At 35.1% G+C, this 16,639-nt stretch overlaps 1 protein-coding gene across 2 annotated transcripts in view; it reads right to left on the minus strand.

Moving 5' to 3' along the window:
- Positions 1 to 2,265: 2,265 nt before the first annotated feature.
- Positions 2,266 to 16,639, minus strand: part of LOC148950460 (beta-galactosidase-1-like protein 2) — a 71,004-nt gene continuing 56,630 nt past the window's right edge. For both annotated transcript variants that reach the window (XM_089092414.1, XM_089092412.1), the window contains 2 exons: positions 11,658 to 11,892; positions 2,266 to 2,533 (listed from right to left, as the gene is read on the minus strand). In XM_089092414.1, the coding sequence (XP_088948540.1) occupies positions 2,348 to 2,533; positions 11,658 to 11,892 (421 nt within the window). In that variant the 3' untranslated portion in view covers positions 2,266 to 2,347. The remainder of the gene's footprint in view (positions 2,534 to 11,657; positions 11,893 to 16,639) is intronic.

A 16,639-nucleotide genomic window follows, 5' to 3' on the forward strand; every position in this document is an offset into this window, starting at 1 on the left:
GGGGGCAAAACTGTATTTTTCAAAATCTAGGGGATATTTTATTTAATGAACATACCAAAAAAGCTCTTTTTTGAAATTTGGGGGGCCAATCCTTCCTCCCTCTGAATTGACTCCACTAAACATATACAGGGATACTTTTCTTCCTTATAGCGAAAGGCCGTTTTTCTCCTGTATTTCTAAAGATAAAGAGAAAACTAAAACAAACTCTTAACGTAAATGTAATGATTCAAGCAAAGGTATCTTCCTTGCTCCCTCTTCAATAGTCATTTCAGATAAATATGTAGGGAGTAGTCTTCAGACCCCTGGGAACTCCCATTGTTTTATTTTCTTGTATATTTTTTTAATTTCTTATAATGTGCTCTTTTTCGTTTATTTTACAAAGGCCTCCCTTGGCTTGTTGAAAAAACACTTTACCCCAAAAAGTTCATAGGGCGGTGGGGGGCAGAGGATATTCTGGTCCCAAGGTTCTCTTTCAGAGGGATGCAACGACCCACGCAGTCCGACATGAATAACTCCAATAAATTAGTAGTTTTCTATTTACAGTTAACTAATCCTGACAGTTTTGTCGGGCGTTTCCAAGGCTTTACCAAAACAATAGAGGTCAAAGTATGAACTGCCCTGTATTTCCTGAATTCTCAACATAAAATATTTGAATTTAGAAAAAAAAACAAAAAAACATATGAAGCGCTACGGCAAATCTTGCTTCTGCGATAATCTGACAAGTTCACTTCTTCTTGAAACTTTAAATTTTGAGTTTTCAATTCCGAGCCAAGTCAAAAGGGAGCATCCCCCTCCTACCTCCACCATAATTTCCAAAATTCAAGGTGTAAAATTAAAAACTTGCCACGGTCGGTATATGAGACTTCGGGTAATGCTGGATATTCCAGGACCATATGAAATGAAATGTTTGCATTACATCAATTATCCCAATTCTCAAAGATATATTATGGCTATTTTAAGAGTACTGGGACGCATAATCAGGGGGGGGGAAGAGTATATTCCGGTCCCGAAGTTCTCTTTCAGAAGGATGCAACGACCCACGCAGTCCGACATGAATAACTCCAATAAATTGGTAGTTTTCTATTTACAATTAACTAATCCTGACAGTTTTGTATGGCGTTTCCAAGGCTTTACTAAAAACAATAGAGGTCAAAGTATGAACTGCCCTGTATTTCCTGAATGCTCAAAATAAACTATTTGAATTTAGAAAACAAAACAAAAAAACATACGAAGCGCTACGGCAAATCTTGCCTCTGCGAAGAGGTTTGTTGAAGATGCGAAATTCCGGAAATTCGGATAAAACGAATAATCTGACAAGTTCACTTCTTCTTGACACTTTAAAATTTGAGTTTTCAATTCCAACCCAAGTCAAAAGGGAGCATCCCCCTTCTACCTCCACCTTAATTTCCAAAATTCAAGGTGTAAAATTAAAAACTTGCCACAGTCGCTAAGTGAGACTTCGGGTAATGCTGGATATTCAAGGACTATAGGAAATGAAATGTTTGCCTTACATCAATTACCCTAATTCTGAAATATATATTATGTCTATTTTAAGAGTACTGGGACGCATAATCACTTTTTTTTTTCGTTTTGAAATCTTAGGAAAAATTGCCTACATTTGTTGACATTTCCTTTTAAAAGGAGAAGAAACTACATGCACACCCTATTTCTAAATTAATTTCCATTAATGATAAGAAGTGTGATCAGTACAATCGATAGCAAGCTGTTGAATTTTTTTTTCAGGAATTGTCTCTGGATTATCCTTAATCCCAAAATGAGTGATGCTAAAACATAATAACTGCCTTAATATCAGCTTTTCCAGCTTGATTATGCCTTCGGGTTACTAAAAAAAAACTTAACCAGAAATTATATCAAATGGAGAGCTACCCCCCCCCCCCCCCCAATTAAAATGAGTGGTGGGTTGACCGGTTCCCTGCATTTTCAAGTATCCAATTTCTTTTATAGTTGGCAATGCATGCAAACATATTGCAAAAATGAAGCTCATATCAGCAAATTTACCTTTTTTTTAGATAAGAGGCCAAAATATCTTCTTTAAAAAAGACTTCTATTAACAGCCAATTAAAAGGGTTGTTTCTTTGTTTAGTGTATCGTAGAAATGTGCTTTGTGTTTGTGCTTAGTAATGTGCTTTGTTTGTAGAAATGTGCTTAGTGATCTAGAATCTACTGAATTATCGATGTCACTGTTTCTTGAGGCACCATCCAAAATTACTTTCTAACATAATACATTTCATTATCTAATAAACATTCTGACGATTCTTATGCCCTTTATTTCTATCAAACAGGTAATTTCAGTTACAAGCATATATGAAACCAATTATAATCCGATTTAGAGGATAGCATATTCCAATTCTTCCGTGGTTTCCGTTATCTCTGTTTCAGTTGTTTCTGTTGGTGCTGTTTCGGTTGTCATAGATTCTTGAGTTGTTGACTCAGGTTCTCTCACTGGTCCAAGGTTGGGTATATCAGAGAAGGCCAAATCATTGCGAGCATGATACAGCTCAAAAACATGGAACTGAAAAAAAAAAGCAAAATTAATGCACTGATGTAAAAAGAAAAAAAGAGCAAAAATATTCAAATATCAGACCTATTTAACAAAAGTCGCGTATTTTGCGAATTGGTTCGTTTCTATGGCATGTACAAGAAGATATAAGCTCAACTTGCATTCTTTCAACTACATTAAAGCACCGCCCTAATCACATCAGCTAAGCGTAGAATGAGGAGATATTCAAGAGCACTTGTCGATCATATCAAGTCCGTCTTCTCCATCAGTCGAACCCATTACAGGGCAAAGCACCCTTAAGATAAAAGTGAGATATTATAGAATCAAATGTGGACAATATCTAGACTAAGATTTTTTGTTCTATTTTTAATTACGCTAAACATGATTTTTCTTTTTTGATTCAAAAAACGAATTTGACTTTTCTTTTCTCATTCAAAAATCAGGAAAACAAAGAAGAAAACTGAATATGCATTGTCAAATTTTTAACTCTGTTACGTAGTTTTAGTTAAGGATCTATGACTTAGGAAATTCTATTAACCTGAAACGATACTCGTCGCTAACAAAAAAAAAACAAAAAAACATTAGTCTTTTTCTGTATACAAAATTTCGTTTTTAAACTATGCATTTTTTAAGTGTTTACTGAAATAAAAAAAAAATAAGTGTAGAAGTATGTCCAGATATAAATAAATATCCTATCTAAGGTATTAACTTTAACTTGACAGATTCCACCCTAAAGAGTGTGGACAACTTAAAAGAGTGGAAATGTCATTTAAAAAAAAAAAAAAACTGCCAATTTATTCAAGTCTCGTAATTGTATAGGGGAGAGTATCCGTACTTGAGACATTTTTTTCCGTCTCCAACTCCCTCATGCATTGTAATGAAAAAACAAAAATTTCTTACCATATTTTGCATTAACTAAGAAAGCTATCCCCAAGGTTAAAAACTGGGAGCTCATTCAGTTTTTAAGGAAAGGCATTAATTTGACAACCCCCCGTTTTGTAACAAGTATGGAATTGGCTCAATAGATGGGACAAGTGGTAACCATACTTGGGACAGACCCTAATGTCTTCTTGATACAAGACTCAGCTACTTAATAGACATTAATTAAAAAAAAAACTTTTCGAAAATAAATTTTCTAAGATATATGTAGTTGCCACTATAATTTAAAGACAAGGAGAGACACATATCTGTTTAAATTACAAATCAAAACGAGTTCAAATTATAGTTAATGAGTACTTGAAACCCAAACCGAACAGAATTTAAATAAACAACCATAGCAAAAAACATACAACAAGTAATAATATAAATTAAAAAATAAATCTTAAAGCGAGTAATGCTTAGATTCAACATGAAAGTCAAGCTTAAAACGAATAAAAATATTTTGGTAATAAAGTAAAAATGAAACTTAAAACGAGCAGAACTTAAATCAACAGTCTATGCGAACAAACAAACAATATATATTAATGTAACTCAAACTAAATAAATCTTAAAACGAGTGAAACTTATATTGAATATGCAAATCAAGTTTGAATCGAATAAAAATAACTACAAACAAGAGTTTGGGTATCGTCTCACTGCAGAAGCCTAAAACCTACTGCGTCATTGGCGCTTTACTGAAAACGAATTATATTACAAATGTTTTCTTTTGTACTTAATATTGAAAATAAATATTAAAATTACAGTAAAATTTTGAGCTGATGAGCTTTTAGCAATTAACATCATTATGCATCAAATATTCAGTTTAATTTATTACTTCTTTTCAAGATTGGTCAAGACGAACCTTAAAAGGATTAAAGAATAATAAGGCTCCAGGTGCTGATAGGGTAGTAAATGAGTTTCTTAAATATGGTGGCTCTGAGGTTAGAAATAAGTTATTGGAGATTATGAATATGATTTTTGAAAAAGGGGAAGTACCTAACGATTTTAGGAAAACCTTAATTAAGCCACTTTATAAGAAAGGTGATAAAAGTGAGTGTGGTAATTATCGAGGCATTAGTCTGGTCTCTGTAGGTAGCAAATTGCTTAGTAATATGATACTTTTTAGACTGAGAGATGCCGTAGACAAAGTTTTAAGAGAAGAGCAGTGCGGTTTTAGAAAAGGTAGAGGATGTGTTGACCAAATTTTCACTCTTAGGTTAATAATTGAGAAGTACCTGAGTTTTCAAACACCTTTGGTCCTCAGTTTTATAAATTATGAGCAAGCGTTCGATTCTGTTGAAAGAGAAGCTTTAGTAAAGGTTTTATCCTTGTATGGCATACCAGATAAATACATTGAAGTGATTATTGCTATTTTCCAGAATAACACTGCTGCGGTTAAGGTAGGAAATGAGGTTAGCAGTTGGTTTAGCATTAAATCAGGAGTTAAGCAGGGTTGTGTTCTTTCCCCCTTTATATAGATCATTTGGATAGACTTTGTCTTAAGAAGCAGAGGAAAGGCAATGGGAGAACGCGGATTCAATTGGGGAAGGATAGCTCTCCTAGACTTAGATTATACCGATGATTTAAGCATCTTAGATAAAAGTATGAGCAAAATGAATAAAGTTTTAGAGGTTTTGCGAGTTCAGGGTGCTAGTATTGGTTTGAAAATTAATGTTAGGAAGAACAAGTCACTAAGGCTAGGAATAAGTGAAGATGAAGAGGTGACGCTGGGTAATGAAAAGATTGATCAGATGGGCAGTTTCACTTACCTTGGTAGTATTATTAGTAAAGATGGTGGGAGCAGTGAAGATGTTAAAAATAGAATAGCCAAGGCTCAGGGTGTTTTTTCACAGTTACAAAAAGTCTGGAAGAATAGGAAGATAAGTCTGCAAAGCAAGATTAGAATATTAGAAGCTACAGTGATGACAGTGGTCAAATATGGCTCTGAAGCATGGACGCTCCGAAAAGCGGATGAAGATTTGCTAGATGTTTTCCAGAGAAATTGCTTAAGGATTGTTCTGGGTACCCGGCTGACTGACCGTATTTCAAACAATAGGCTATACGAAAAATGTGGTTCAATACCGCTTTCTAGGTCTATAATGAAAGAAAGGTTGAGGTGGTTAGGGCATGTTGTTCGGATGAAGGATGACAGATTGCCGAAGATTGTTCTTTTCGGCCAACCATCTAGGGCTAAACGGAAAGTAGGTCGTCCCCGTCTGGGTTGGGAGGACGTCATAAAGAAAGATTTAAAGGAAATGGGAACTTCGTGGGCGGGTGTAAAAAAAAGGGAGGCTTTGAATAAATTGGGATAGAGGAGGAGCGTGCGTAGCTGTGTTGGCCTTAGGCGGCTTGGTTCTGCGTTGAGTTGTTAGTAGTAGTAGTAGTAATATAGTTTCACTACAAGCAAAATTTGGATACTGCCCCCTTCTTTAACTGTAAAAACCTAAAGCCTTCTGCGTCATTGAAAACGGTGCTTCACTGAAAACGAATTACTCGTATATTAAAAATTTATTATTTTCCAGTTCTAACAGCATTGAAAATGAAAATAAAACTTACAGTGAAAAAATAATGTTGAACTGATGGATCTTTCAACAATTAATATCATTATATATCTAATATTCAATTTGATTTTGTTTATATTTTCCAAGACTGTTCAAGACTCATATAGTTTTGCCATTTTTTTTAACTCTGCAATTTTTTGTAACTAATCGTGTTAGTTTGTTATGAAAATATTCTATGGCTTCTAGGCATTTCTATTTGAGTGGAAAACTGCACCTCAAACTTTGTGGAACATGCATTTTCTTGCATGAAACACAAAAAGATAATAAAATGTCAAGTTTCGGAGTGTTCCACCACTCGCAAGCAAGTGCCATTGGTATTTTTGAATCCGCATGGTCAATTTAGGGGGTGGAGGGTAGGCTAATTCTCGTAGCAGCCCCATTCCGTCGTGGTATGGTTCACATTTTCAATACCTGGCGTCCGGACTATCATATAATCTACCAAGCATACAAGTACCCCAAATCAGTATCAATAAATGAATGAAACCCAAAACGAACAAAAATTGAAATAAATGTTAGAGTCAAACTCAAAACGATCATAAATTAATATGAGTAGGGTTCAAAACCCCTATGCTTTCTAAAAGCCAGAATATAATTTGTACTTTACTGAAAAAAAAAATTCAAATGAGTTTACTGAAAAAAATTTGCATTGTCAATTTAATACACATATGCTGATATTTATTCCCTAAAATCTTAATTAATTCTTGATTTCTTAAAGTTAAAGTTAAATTAATTTTTGTTCGTTTTTGATTGCAAAAAGTTTCAAGTTTTTATGGAATGGGAGGGGGGGGTGCTTACTGTCCGATTATTCTTGACTTTAAAAAAACGGATCTAGAACCTTCAATTTAAATCGAATGATGTTTTTTTCAAAGTCTAAGCGATTACCTCTTTGATAAAACATTATATATGAACAATAGACAGCTTGCATAACTTGTGGACAGCGATTGACACAAAGGAATGAATTGAAAAAATAGCTCCAATAAGGGGGTTTAGACAATTTTACTTGCTGACCCAAAAGGATCACGACTGTTTGGAATTGACCTTAATAGGAATTTTTGTGCCAATCACAGAGTATGTATTTTAACCTTATAATTGGATAATTATAATAGATTTCCTATGTGTTCTTCCCATACAAAACGCCTTCCCCTAAGTTACAAACCCCCCTTAATAAGTTATGCCCCAGGGCATAACTTACAAGGCCTACCCCTGGGCCTTGGTGGGCTGTGTCAACACCATAGTTTTTTGTTATCAGAACTTTGAACTATTTTAACAAAATGTCTATCTCAAAATTTTTATCTGAAGCATTTAGGGCGTGGAGGAGGGAGAGGGGCTAGTTGCCCTTCAATCTCTTTTGACTCTTAAAAAGTGAACAAGAACTTTCAATTTTCAATCAAATGAGCCCTCTCTAAAGTTTATACGAGCATCCCTTCCATAAGAAATAATATGAAGGATTCGGAGAATCCTTAAATTACAACCCTTGCCCTGAGGGCTTTGGGGGAGTTGTAATCCTCAGATACCTAATTTCCAGAACTTAAAACTACGTTTAATAAAATGGCTGTCTTAAAATTTTGATTGGATGTGTTCGGGGAAAAGGTGGGCGTGAGAGGGGGGTTAGTTGCCCTCAAATCACTTTCGACTATTCCAAAGGGCACTAGCCCTCGGAGTTTCCAATCGAGTGAGCTTTTTTTGAAGTTTCTACGACACCGCCTTCTGTAAAAACCTTATAGAACCCCAGGGCACAAATTAAAAGCCGTACCCGGTTGGTTGTTGTGAATTGTCCTCATCAAAAACTTATTTTCCAGCTCAAAATCAACTACGTCTAACAACATTGCTATATAACTAGTTTTAGTGGATGTGTTTTAGGGAATGATGGGCGTGGAGGGGGGAGGCTAGTTGCCATCCAATCACTTTCGAATATTAAAAACGGCACTAGCCCTTTGAATTTCCAATTGAATGTGCCTATTTTGAAGTTTCTACGACGATGCCTTCTATAAAAACCTTATATGCCCCCAGGGCATAACTTAAGACCCTTGCCCTGAGGGTCTTGGGGGAGTTTCCTCGTCAGAAATATATGTTCTGTCTGGACATCACCCAAGCTTAACAAAATGGCAATCGGGAAATTTTTAGTAGGCGTGTTTGAAGGACTGAAGGGCGTGGGAGGGTGGGCTCGTTGCCCACCAATTCTTTTCGACAATTGAAACAGACCCTAGTCTTTTAATTTACAATCAATTGAGCCTTTTTAGAAGTTTCTAAGACCAAACCTTCTATAAAAACCTTATATGCCCCAGGGCATAACTTAAAACCCTTGCCCTGAGGGTTGTGGGGGAGTGTCCTCCCCAAAAATATATTTTCTATCTGTAAATCATCTACGCTGAACAAAATGGCTATATGAAAATTTTAATTGGATGTGTTTGGGGAAATGATGGGCGTGGGGGGGGGCTAGTTACACTCCAATCACTTTGGACTATTAAAAAGGACACTAGTTCTTTAATTTCCAATCGAATGAGCCTGTTTTGAAGTTTCTAAGACAACGCCTTCTATAAAAACCTTATATGCCCTCGGGGCATAACTTTAAACCCTTGCCCTGAGGGTTGTGGGGAGTATCCTCCTCAAAAATATATTTTCTATTTGGAAATCAACTACGCTGAACAAAATGGCTATTTCAAAGTTTTGATTGGATGGGTTTGTGGGAATGAGGGGTGTAGGGGGGCGGGGGCTCGAGGTGCCCTCCAATAACTTTCGACTATTGAAAAGGGTACTGGAACTTTCGTTTTCCAATGAAATCAGCCCCCTTTGAAGTTACCAGAACGACCCCTTCCATATGAAGTGCCTCTGGGAAAAAAAAAATAATAAATAATAAAACATTGGAGCCGTATGGGCTTTACTATAGGCAACGCTACAGCGTTGCCTCTGATAATTGAGTAAAACTATAAAAACAGAAAGCAAGAAGTACAAATGTGTAAAACAAGGATTAAGAAAAGCACTGTTCATGTGTTTACAGTATATCAAATTTTACGAGATCAAGAAGAATCACAAAGTGTCCTGCTTGTCTTGTAGTCTGTCCTGTAGGCTCAGAATTTGCAAAGAGAGTTGCGATATCAGTGAAACTATACTAGTAGGAAGCATCAGTGGGGACAAACTTCAAGAATGGAGCAATTCTTTTGAAATATGGAACTTCTACTTGTTCTTCTGCAAGTTTTAAAATGATTTCACTAACACTGTGACATTTTCCTTTTTTTGGTTTCTTTTTCAAGAACCGAAACAAAATCACCAACATTTAAAGAAGAAAAAGTAGGGCTCCTCTCAACTTAAGGTCCTTCCTTTGGATCTTTTTCATTGCATCCTGAAACTTTTTCTTGGCTGCTGCCATTTCAATAAAGAATGATTTCTTATGACTTTTGGATTTTAAACAAGAGTTTGTGAGAGCCTCTTTCACTTTCTTAGATTTTTGAAGCACAGTCTGCTCCTCAAACTTTTTTTTTCTCTGGAGTATCCGTCAGTATTCTGCAGACCTCTTTGGTTGACTTCTTTATGTGGTCTTTCTTGGACGTGCTTTTGGATATGACCTTATCATGACAGGTGAAACTGTCTGGAATGAAGTGCAGGTGACTTTTGTGTGTTCTGGATTTCTTCTTCTGGATTTGAGGAAGTCATGTTTTCATATCTTGGTTCAGATGCAGGCTCACCCAATGGTTGGCTAGTTACAGCTGATGGCAAAAAGTTGTCATTGACAGAAGTGTCATCATTAAATAAACAAATACCTGTTGCTTGAAAACCTACAGTGATGTTTGATGGGGTGAATGAAAGGAGATAAGTAACGCCAAGAAACTGGGGGATTTCATACAGAGAAACTGGAAATAGCTTTGTTATAATGAGATTTCACAGAGTAGAAGAGCCCAAGATCCCAAGAGGCTGCAGTCTGTATAACGTATGTGGAGACAAGGTTAACATGACAACCACATGACTATCTTTTGCCACCTGGATGGCTTCAACTGATGAGATTCGTGATTATCCATAATAAGTAGCTGGGACTTCTCTTCACTTGTTGGCACAATAGAGACAAAATGATGAAGAAACTCAATGAACACTGAAGCTGCAGTTAAACCACTGTCACTAATGGAAGCAACAGTACCAGGTGGAGGCCCAAAAGCCATCCTTGCTGTTGTATTTTTCCTAGGGAAGACCAGCATTGTAGGAATTGAGCTTCCAGATGCTGAAACCCATGCAATAATTGTCACAGTCTGTCTTCTATCTGCAGAAGTTGCTCTTCCGAATAGACGTATTCCTATCTGAGCAACAATTTTGTGTGGCCTTTGTACGGTGGTCAAGGCACTCATTCATATTCCATATACTCTGGGGAGAGAAAGCATACCTGGTTATGATACCACGTAGCTTCGAGAAGAAGATACTAACATTGTAGTAGTTGAAACTGGTTACCCTAGAGAGGCTAGTTGCTTTAGGTTTTCTGAGTGAAAGGCCTTGATTTCGTGACATAATCCAGAATACCATTTCTTTCCTGCTCTTTTCTTGTCATCCCAACTTGAGCAGTTGCCACACATACGACATGTCCCAAGTACCAAAACTTACAATACTTCAGTGGAAATACATTACCACTGAAATATTTCAATTTTAATTTAAAATGATAAAAAGAGCTCTTCAGACCTACCAATTTTATTTCGCAAGGAACTAATGAATAAGGAAGTGAAAGTAAACGGCCACTTCAAGCCCTACATCTCTCTAAACAGTTCACAGAACTTCATAAAATACTTTTTAGTGTATCTGAAGTTTAGGACCCATTCACTTTAAGACAAAATAGTGACCGGATTTGAAACTTCTGCAGATGTCACCTATTGCGAAGATGTCGTTGTGCATTTTTTTTATTATTTTTTTTCTCGCAATATGGCAGGGGTGTCTTTTTAGGCCTATCCCAGGCATGGAACGTCCCAAGTATGGATACTCTCCCCTATTGTCAGAAACTGAGATTAGAGGCTTGTTACTACACTAGTTCCGTCAACTACACTTTTTACACAGATTCCGCTTTGTTATTACACTATGCCAAGAAACGCTAAAAGCTAGACGGCACCGGAGCTATTTTTCTGTCAACACTAGTGCCTGTTTCTAAACTTCAAACTTACCCACAGTCTTTTGGATGCTGTAAGCCAGGCATATAAACAGGAAGAGGACAAACCTAAACTCACGGACATTTCAAGATATTAATGAATTGTTTCAGTCAAAAGACGGTTATGCACAACAAGAAGATAACTCACTGGCACTTCTGTTTTCCTAAACTCTATTTCCTACTTAGAAAGAGCAGTAGACTTAAAAAATTATACTCGAAAATCTTTTTCAGGTATCTATGACCCTCAGTTTAACAATATCATCCCAAAGGGCGAATATGCCGCATTCTTTAAATGAGAGAGGGGTTGTAAAAACTTTGAGCCGAAGGGTTTTCCGAGAGATTAAACTTATTGGTTTGACTGAAATCTGATTGTTGTGTGGGGTACCCCTCCCCCTCCTCAATCTAAGAGGATCACCTTATTCTACTAGATAGTATTTGATGTATATTATTTTTTATCAAATTTTTATCAGGCTATAAGTACCATACAAATATTTGAAGTGACAAAAACAAGAAAGAAATTTTAATAGCTGCATATTGTAACCTTGTTTTCTCCCTGTTTCAATAAAGGCGCTGGAATGTATAAGGATTTGCAAGGTCCAATTGAACTGTAGCGACCTAGATTAAATCCATTTACAAAAACAATGCCCCGACTTTCTGTCCAGCTACTCATATCGATAAATGTGTCAGCTACTTCTTCTGAAAGTGATAGAATCATGGAGCCTTTAAGCAGGGCAGGGCCATCGACACTTCCGGTGATGGGTTGGTATTGTGTCAGACTACAAGATAACGGAAAATTACCAGTTTTCGGGAGGAGGAAAAGTGGCACAATAGATAACACAGAATTAACTAGGAAAGAGGTAAAATACTTCATATATAAAATGGTAAATTTAAAACGAATAATTCGCGCGTAAATCTGTGAATATAATAGTATATAAGGATAAAATGATCACTAAAGACGAGCCACAGGAATAAACTCTTTGCTACAGAAATTTATGGAATAATTTCCGTGCAATGGGCTATATTTCTTGATAGAAAGCAGAGGAATTGTCAAGCGAAAGCAGAAAGAAAATTACTCCAGAGCGTTTTTTTTTCTTTTTTTTTTTTAATTTAATTGACCAAAACCAGAATCTATGCTAGAAGACATACTATACTACTATGCATCTATACTATATTAAGCCATAAATGTGAATACATTTATGAACAGAAAATATCTATACTTGGCCATGCATGATCAAAATATTGATTTTTTGTTTATATCTCACGCTAATTTGTTTATATATGTGCGGAGGAAACTTCTTTTTCGGAAATTTTTTTTTTAATTAATAAAGATAAAATGACCACTAAAGACAAGCCACAGGAATAAAATCTTTGCTACAGAAATTTATGTAACAATTTCTGTGCAATGGGCTAAATTTCTTTATAGAAAGCAGAGGATTTTTCAAGTGAAAGCAGAAATAAAATCTACTCCAGACCGTTTTTTTTTTTTTAATTGACCTAAACCAGAATCTATACTAGAAGACATACTATACTACTATGCATCTATACTATATTAAGCCATAAATGTGAATACATTTATGAACAGAACATATCTATACTTGGCCATGCATGATCAAAATATTGATTTTTTGTTTATATCTCACGCTAATTTGTTTATATATGTGCGGAGGAAACTTCTTTTTCGGAAATTTTTTTTTTAATTAATAAAGATAAAATGACCACTAAAGACAAGCCACAGGAATAAAATCTTTGCTACATAAATTTATGTAACAATTTCTGTGCAATGGGCTAAATTTATTTATAGAAAGCAGAGTATTTTTCAAGTGAAAGCAGAAAGAAAATCTACTCCAGACCGTTTTTTTTTTTTTTAATTGACCTAAACCAGAATCTATACTAGAAGACATACTATACTACTATGCATCTATACTATATTAATCAATAAATGTGAATACACTTATGAACAGAACATATCTATACTTGGCCATGCATGATCAAAATATTGATTTTTTGTTTATATCTCACGCTAATTTGTTTATATATGTGCGGAGGAAACTTCTTTTTCGGAAATTTTTTTTTAAATTAATAAAGATAAAATGACCACTAAAGACAAGCCACAGGAATAAAATCTTTGCTACATAAATTTATGTAAAAATTTATGTGAAATGGGCTAAATTTTTTTATATAAAGCAGAGTATTTTTCAAGTGAAAGCAGAAAGAAAATCTACTCCAGACCGTTTTTTTTTTTTTTAATTGACCTAAACCAGAATCTATACTAGAAGACATACTATACTACTATGCATCTATACTATATTAATCAATAAATGTGAATACACTTATGAACAGAATATATTTATACTTGGCCATGCATAATAAAAATATTGATTTTTGTTTATATCTCATTTTCTTACTTGAGCAACTTTGCAACCTAGAAAGGGAAGTCACTTTGTTCAATCCCAATTAAAACTTTGCATTTATTTTTTTCACCTATGTGTAGATCCCAGTGTTACAAAAGAATGTACAAAAGAAATTTTTGAGCCCAAGAGAAAAGAATTCATAGAGTGAAATAACATCATTTTATATAATTCTGAAAAATGCCAGCTTTGCCTCTCAACTTTTCATTCACAGTCCACCAGCTTGATTTTAATTCAAAATATAATATAAATTTAATTCAACTGGATTTTAATGTAAAAATAATTACAATTACTTAATAACAAGTAAATAGATTGGTCGTCTATTATAAAATAATGCTGAGAGAGAACAACAGCAGCAATAGAGAGCAGATATGAAAATCAAATAATTTAAACAGCAAAACCCAAGGGTTACCAATTTAAAGAAGAAATCGGGGCTAATTTACCTTAGTCGATTCAATTACTAGAACTTCTATTCAATTACTAGACTGAAGGGACACTACAGAATGTCTAGGGTGTAAATCACCTCCACGATTTTAACTTCATATTAGCAACGCAGTTTTGTTTGAATTTACCTTTAGATGTTGGGATTGACTGTGACAAATCTAAATTCAACACATTCCAATTATTGGTTAGAGAATCAATAAGAGAAAATTTATGGGTTTGAAGTTTGAACTTGTATCAATATCAAGAAAGGAAATACAAAGGAAGAAGGTTCTAATGATATTTCAATTTAAAGACAGTTGAATCATTATTTTAAAGGTCAACATTTTCGTATTTTCTTAAAATAATTGCAATATTTTAAAGGATTATGGCTATGGTTCATACTTCCTGTGCAATTTTTGGTATGTTATTTTTCTGCTCTCCTTAGGTTTTAACATATCAAAAAGACAAAACAGTTTTACTATCAGTCCATAGCTGAGCTTCAGCTCTAAGGTTCAAGCTAACGTCCTCTATGGTGCAGCTGAGAGGTTAAATTGAGGTTCATTGTATTTTTGGATTTTGGTGTATATGGTACTTAACATTAAAAATACTTCGAATATTAGTTAAAAGTTTTCAAACAGTTCCTGGTAACGAACCGGAATGGTAACCGAAACTCTAAAAAACGGAATTTCCAAACCAATAGATATATCAAAAGCATTGGGATTTTATGCCGATTTCAAATATATAAATTTCACTAGGTTTAGTCTTACCCATCAAAGATTACAAGCCCGTGAAAATTTTCCTGATTTTCGATAAAACGGGGAAACAGGCCCTAAAAGTCAAGTGATCCCAATGAAAATCACATTATCAAATTCAGCATATCAGAGAACCCTACTGTATAGGTAAAAAGCTCCTATCTGTAAAAATGCGAATTTTTTGCCAGAAGAAAAATCACTGATGCGTATTTATTTGTTTGTTTGTTTTTTTTTTCTCAGGGGATCGTATCAACCCAGTGGTCGTAGTATATCGCGGGAATGCTTAGTCAAACCGAAATTAAAAATTCTAGTGCTCTTTTTAAGTGACCAAAAACATTGGAGGGCAACTAGGCCTCCTCCCCCACCCCTTATTTCCCAGAATAGTCAAACCAAAATTTAGAGATAGTTTTTTTGTTCATCATAGTTGAAAGACCCAATAACTATGCCTTTGGGTATAACATGACCCCCCCCCCCTCCCACAGCCCCAGGGGAAAGGTCTTTAAGTTATAAAATTGGTCCATTGTTTGCACATAGTATTTGTTATTCGGATGTAGGCATACTTTCCAAGGAGTGAACTTGTCAGGGGAAATTATACACTGGGGGAATTTGTCAGAATTTTTATGCAAATCTTTTGATATGTCTTTCTCTCTGTCATCTTTCATACTTTAGCGCGTGGAGCGGTTAAGAGTGATTGTTCGAGGCGAATTTTCACCGGGATTGAATTGTCTACTCTAGAGGATATATCCGTGGGGAGGTTCTCCATGGAGGTGGGCCAGATTTCCTGATATTATTTAAAAAATGATCTGAAATAAAATTAAAAAAAAACTCTTAAAAATTAAGTTTTTTCAACTGAAAGGAAGGGGCAACATTAAAACATAAGACAAACAGAAATTATTACGTATATAAGGGTGGTGAGGGTCCCCCTCCTCACCACCTCGCTCTTTACGCTAAAGTTTGAGTTTTCTCCCAATTATTTAATAATGACTCCTGAATCACAAGGGCCGTTTAATTAGAACAAATAAGATACTTTTTTTTAAAAGTACTAAAAAACTTTAGCGCAAAGAGCGAGGTGTTGAAGAGGGGGCAACGCCATTATATACGTAATAATTTCTGTTCGTTTTAAGTTTCAATGTTGCTCCTTACTTTCAGTTGAAAAAAACTTGTTTTTTTTTATAGTTGTTATAAAATCGCTTGATTTAAAGGGAAAATATACATAAAAAAAAAAAAAAAAAAAAAAAAAAATAAACGATTCTAGCATGGATTATGTTGCTCACACCGTGGGGATCTACCTTATACAATAACACATCACGAGCAATTGTCGATCCCCTTCCTGATGCCAAGGAAATAGAAGCCGGAATTTTTCACGGTCCTAAGCATCATGCCTGTATTGACTGACTATTACGACCACCTAGTCAGTTAAATGGCCGTTAATAAAATACGAATTGAAGCATATTCATAATTCCAACTTTTTTCATCTTATCTTTGTGTATATTTAGAAAAGAAAAAAAAAAAATTTATTTTTGGAAAAGCTAAATCAGAAAAGAACACTTGTCATCTTTAACTGATAAAAGTGATCATTTATCACCTTAATCAGTAGGCTTGATGGCAACAAATGGGGCGTTTTCCACAACGCATTGGACTCATCAGGATTAAAAATACCGAAAATCAAGCAAAGATGTTGTACCAAACTTCCTCAGTTGATTGAAAGGTTTACTTATATGTTTTCTATTTTAGATGTAAAAGAGTTAAGGTCTGTTCTTATGGAACTAAAAGAATTGCGCTGTGTCACATTTAAAATGCAAAAAGCCAAACCAGACGGTTAAAAAATTTATGTGAGCTCCAAAGTATCCATGGTTGCTCAAACCAAAGAAAAATTGAATGGAAATTTTTTCCCAGCCCTCCGGAGCTTAACTGAAATTTTTTTTAGCAGCATTGAAATT

The sequence above is a fragment of the Artemia sp. Qi Xiang Cuo genome, chromosome 7 (genome assembly GCF_049724085.1).
Source record: "Artemia sp. Qi Xiang Cuo chromosome 7, ASM4972408v1, whole genome shotgun sequence".
In the NCBI taxonomy this organism is placed as follows: Eukaryota; Metazoa; Arthropoda; class Branchiopoda; order Anostraca; family Artemiidae; genus Artemia; species Artemia sp. Qi Xiang Cuo.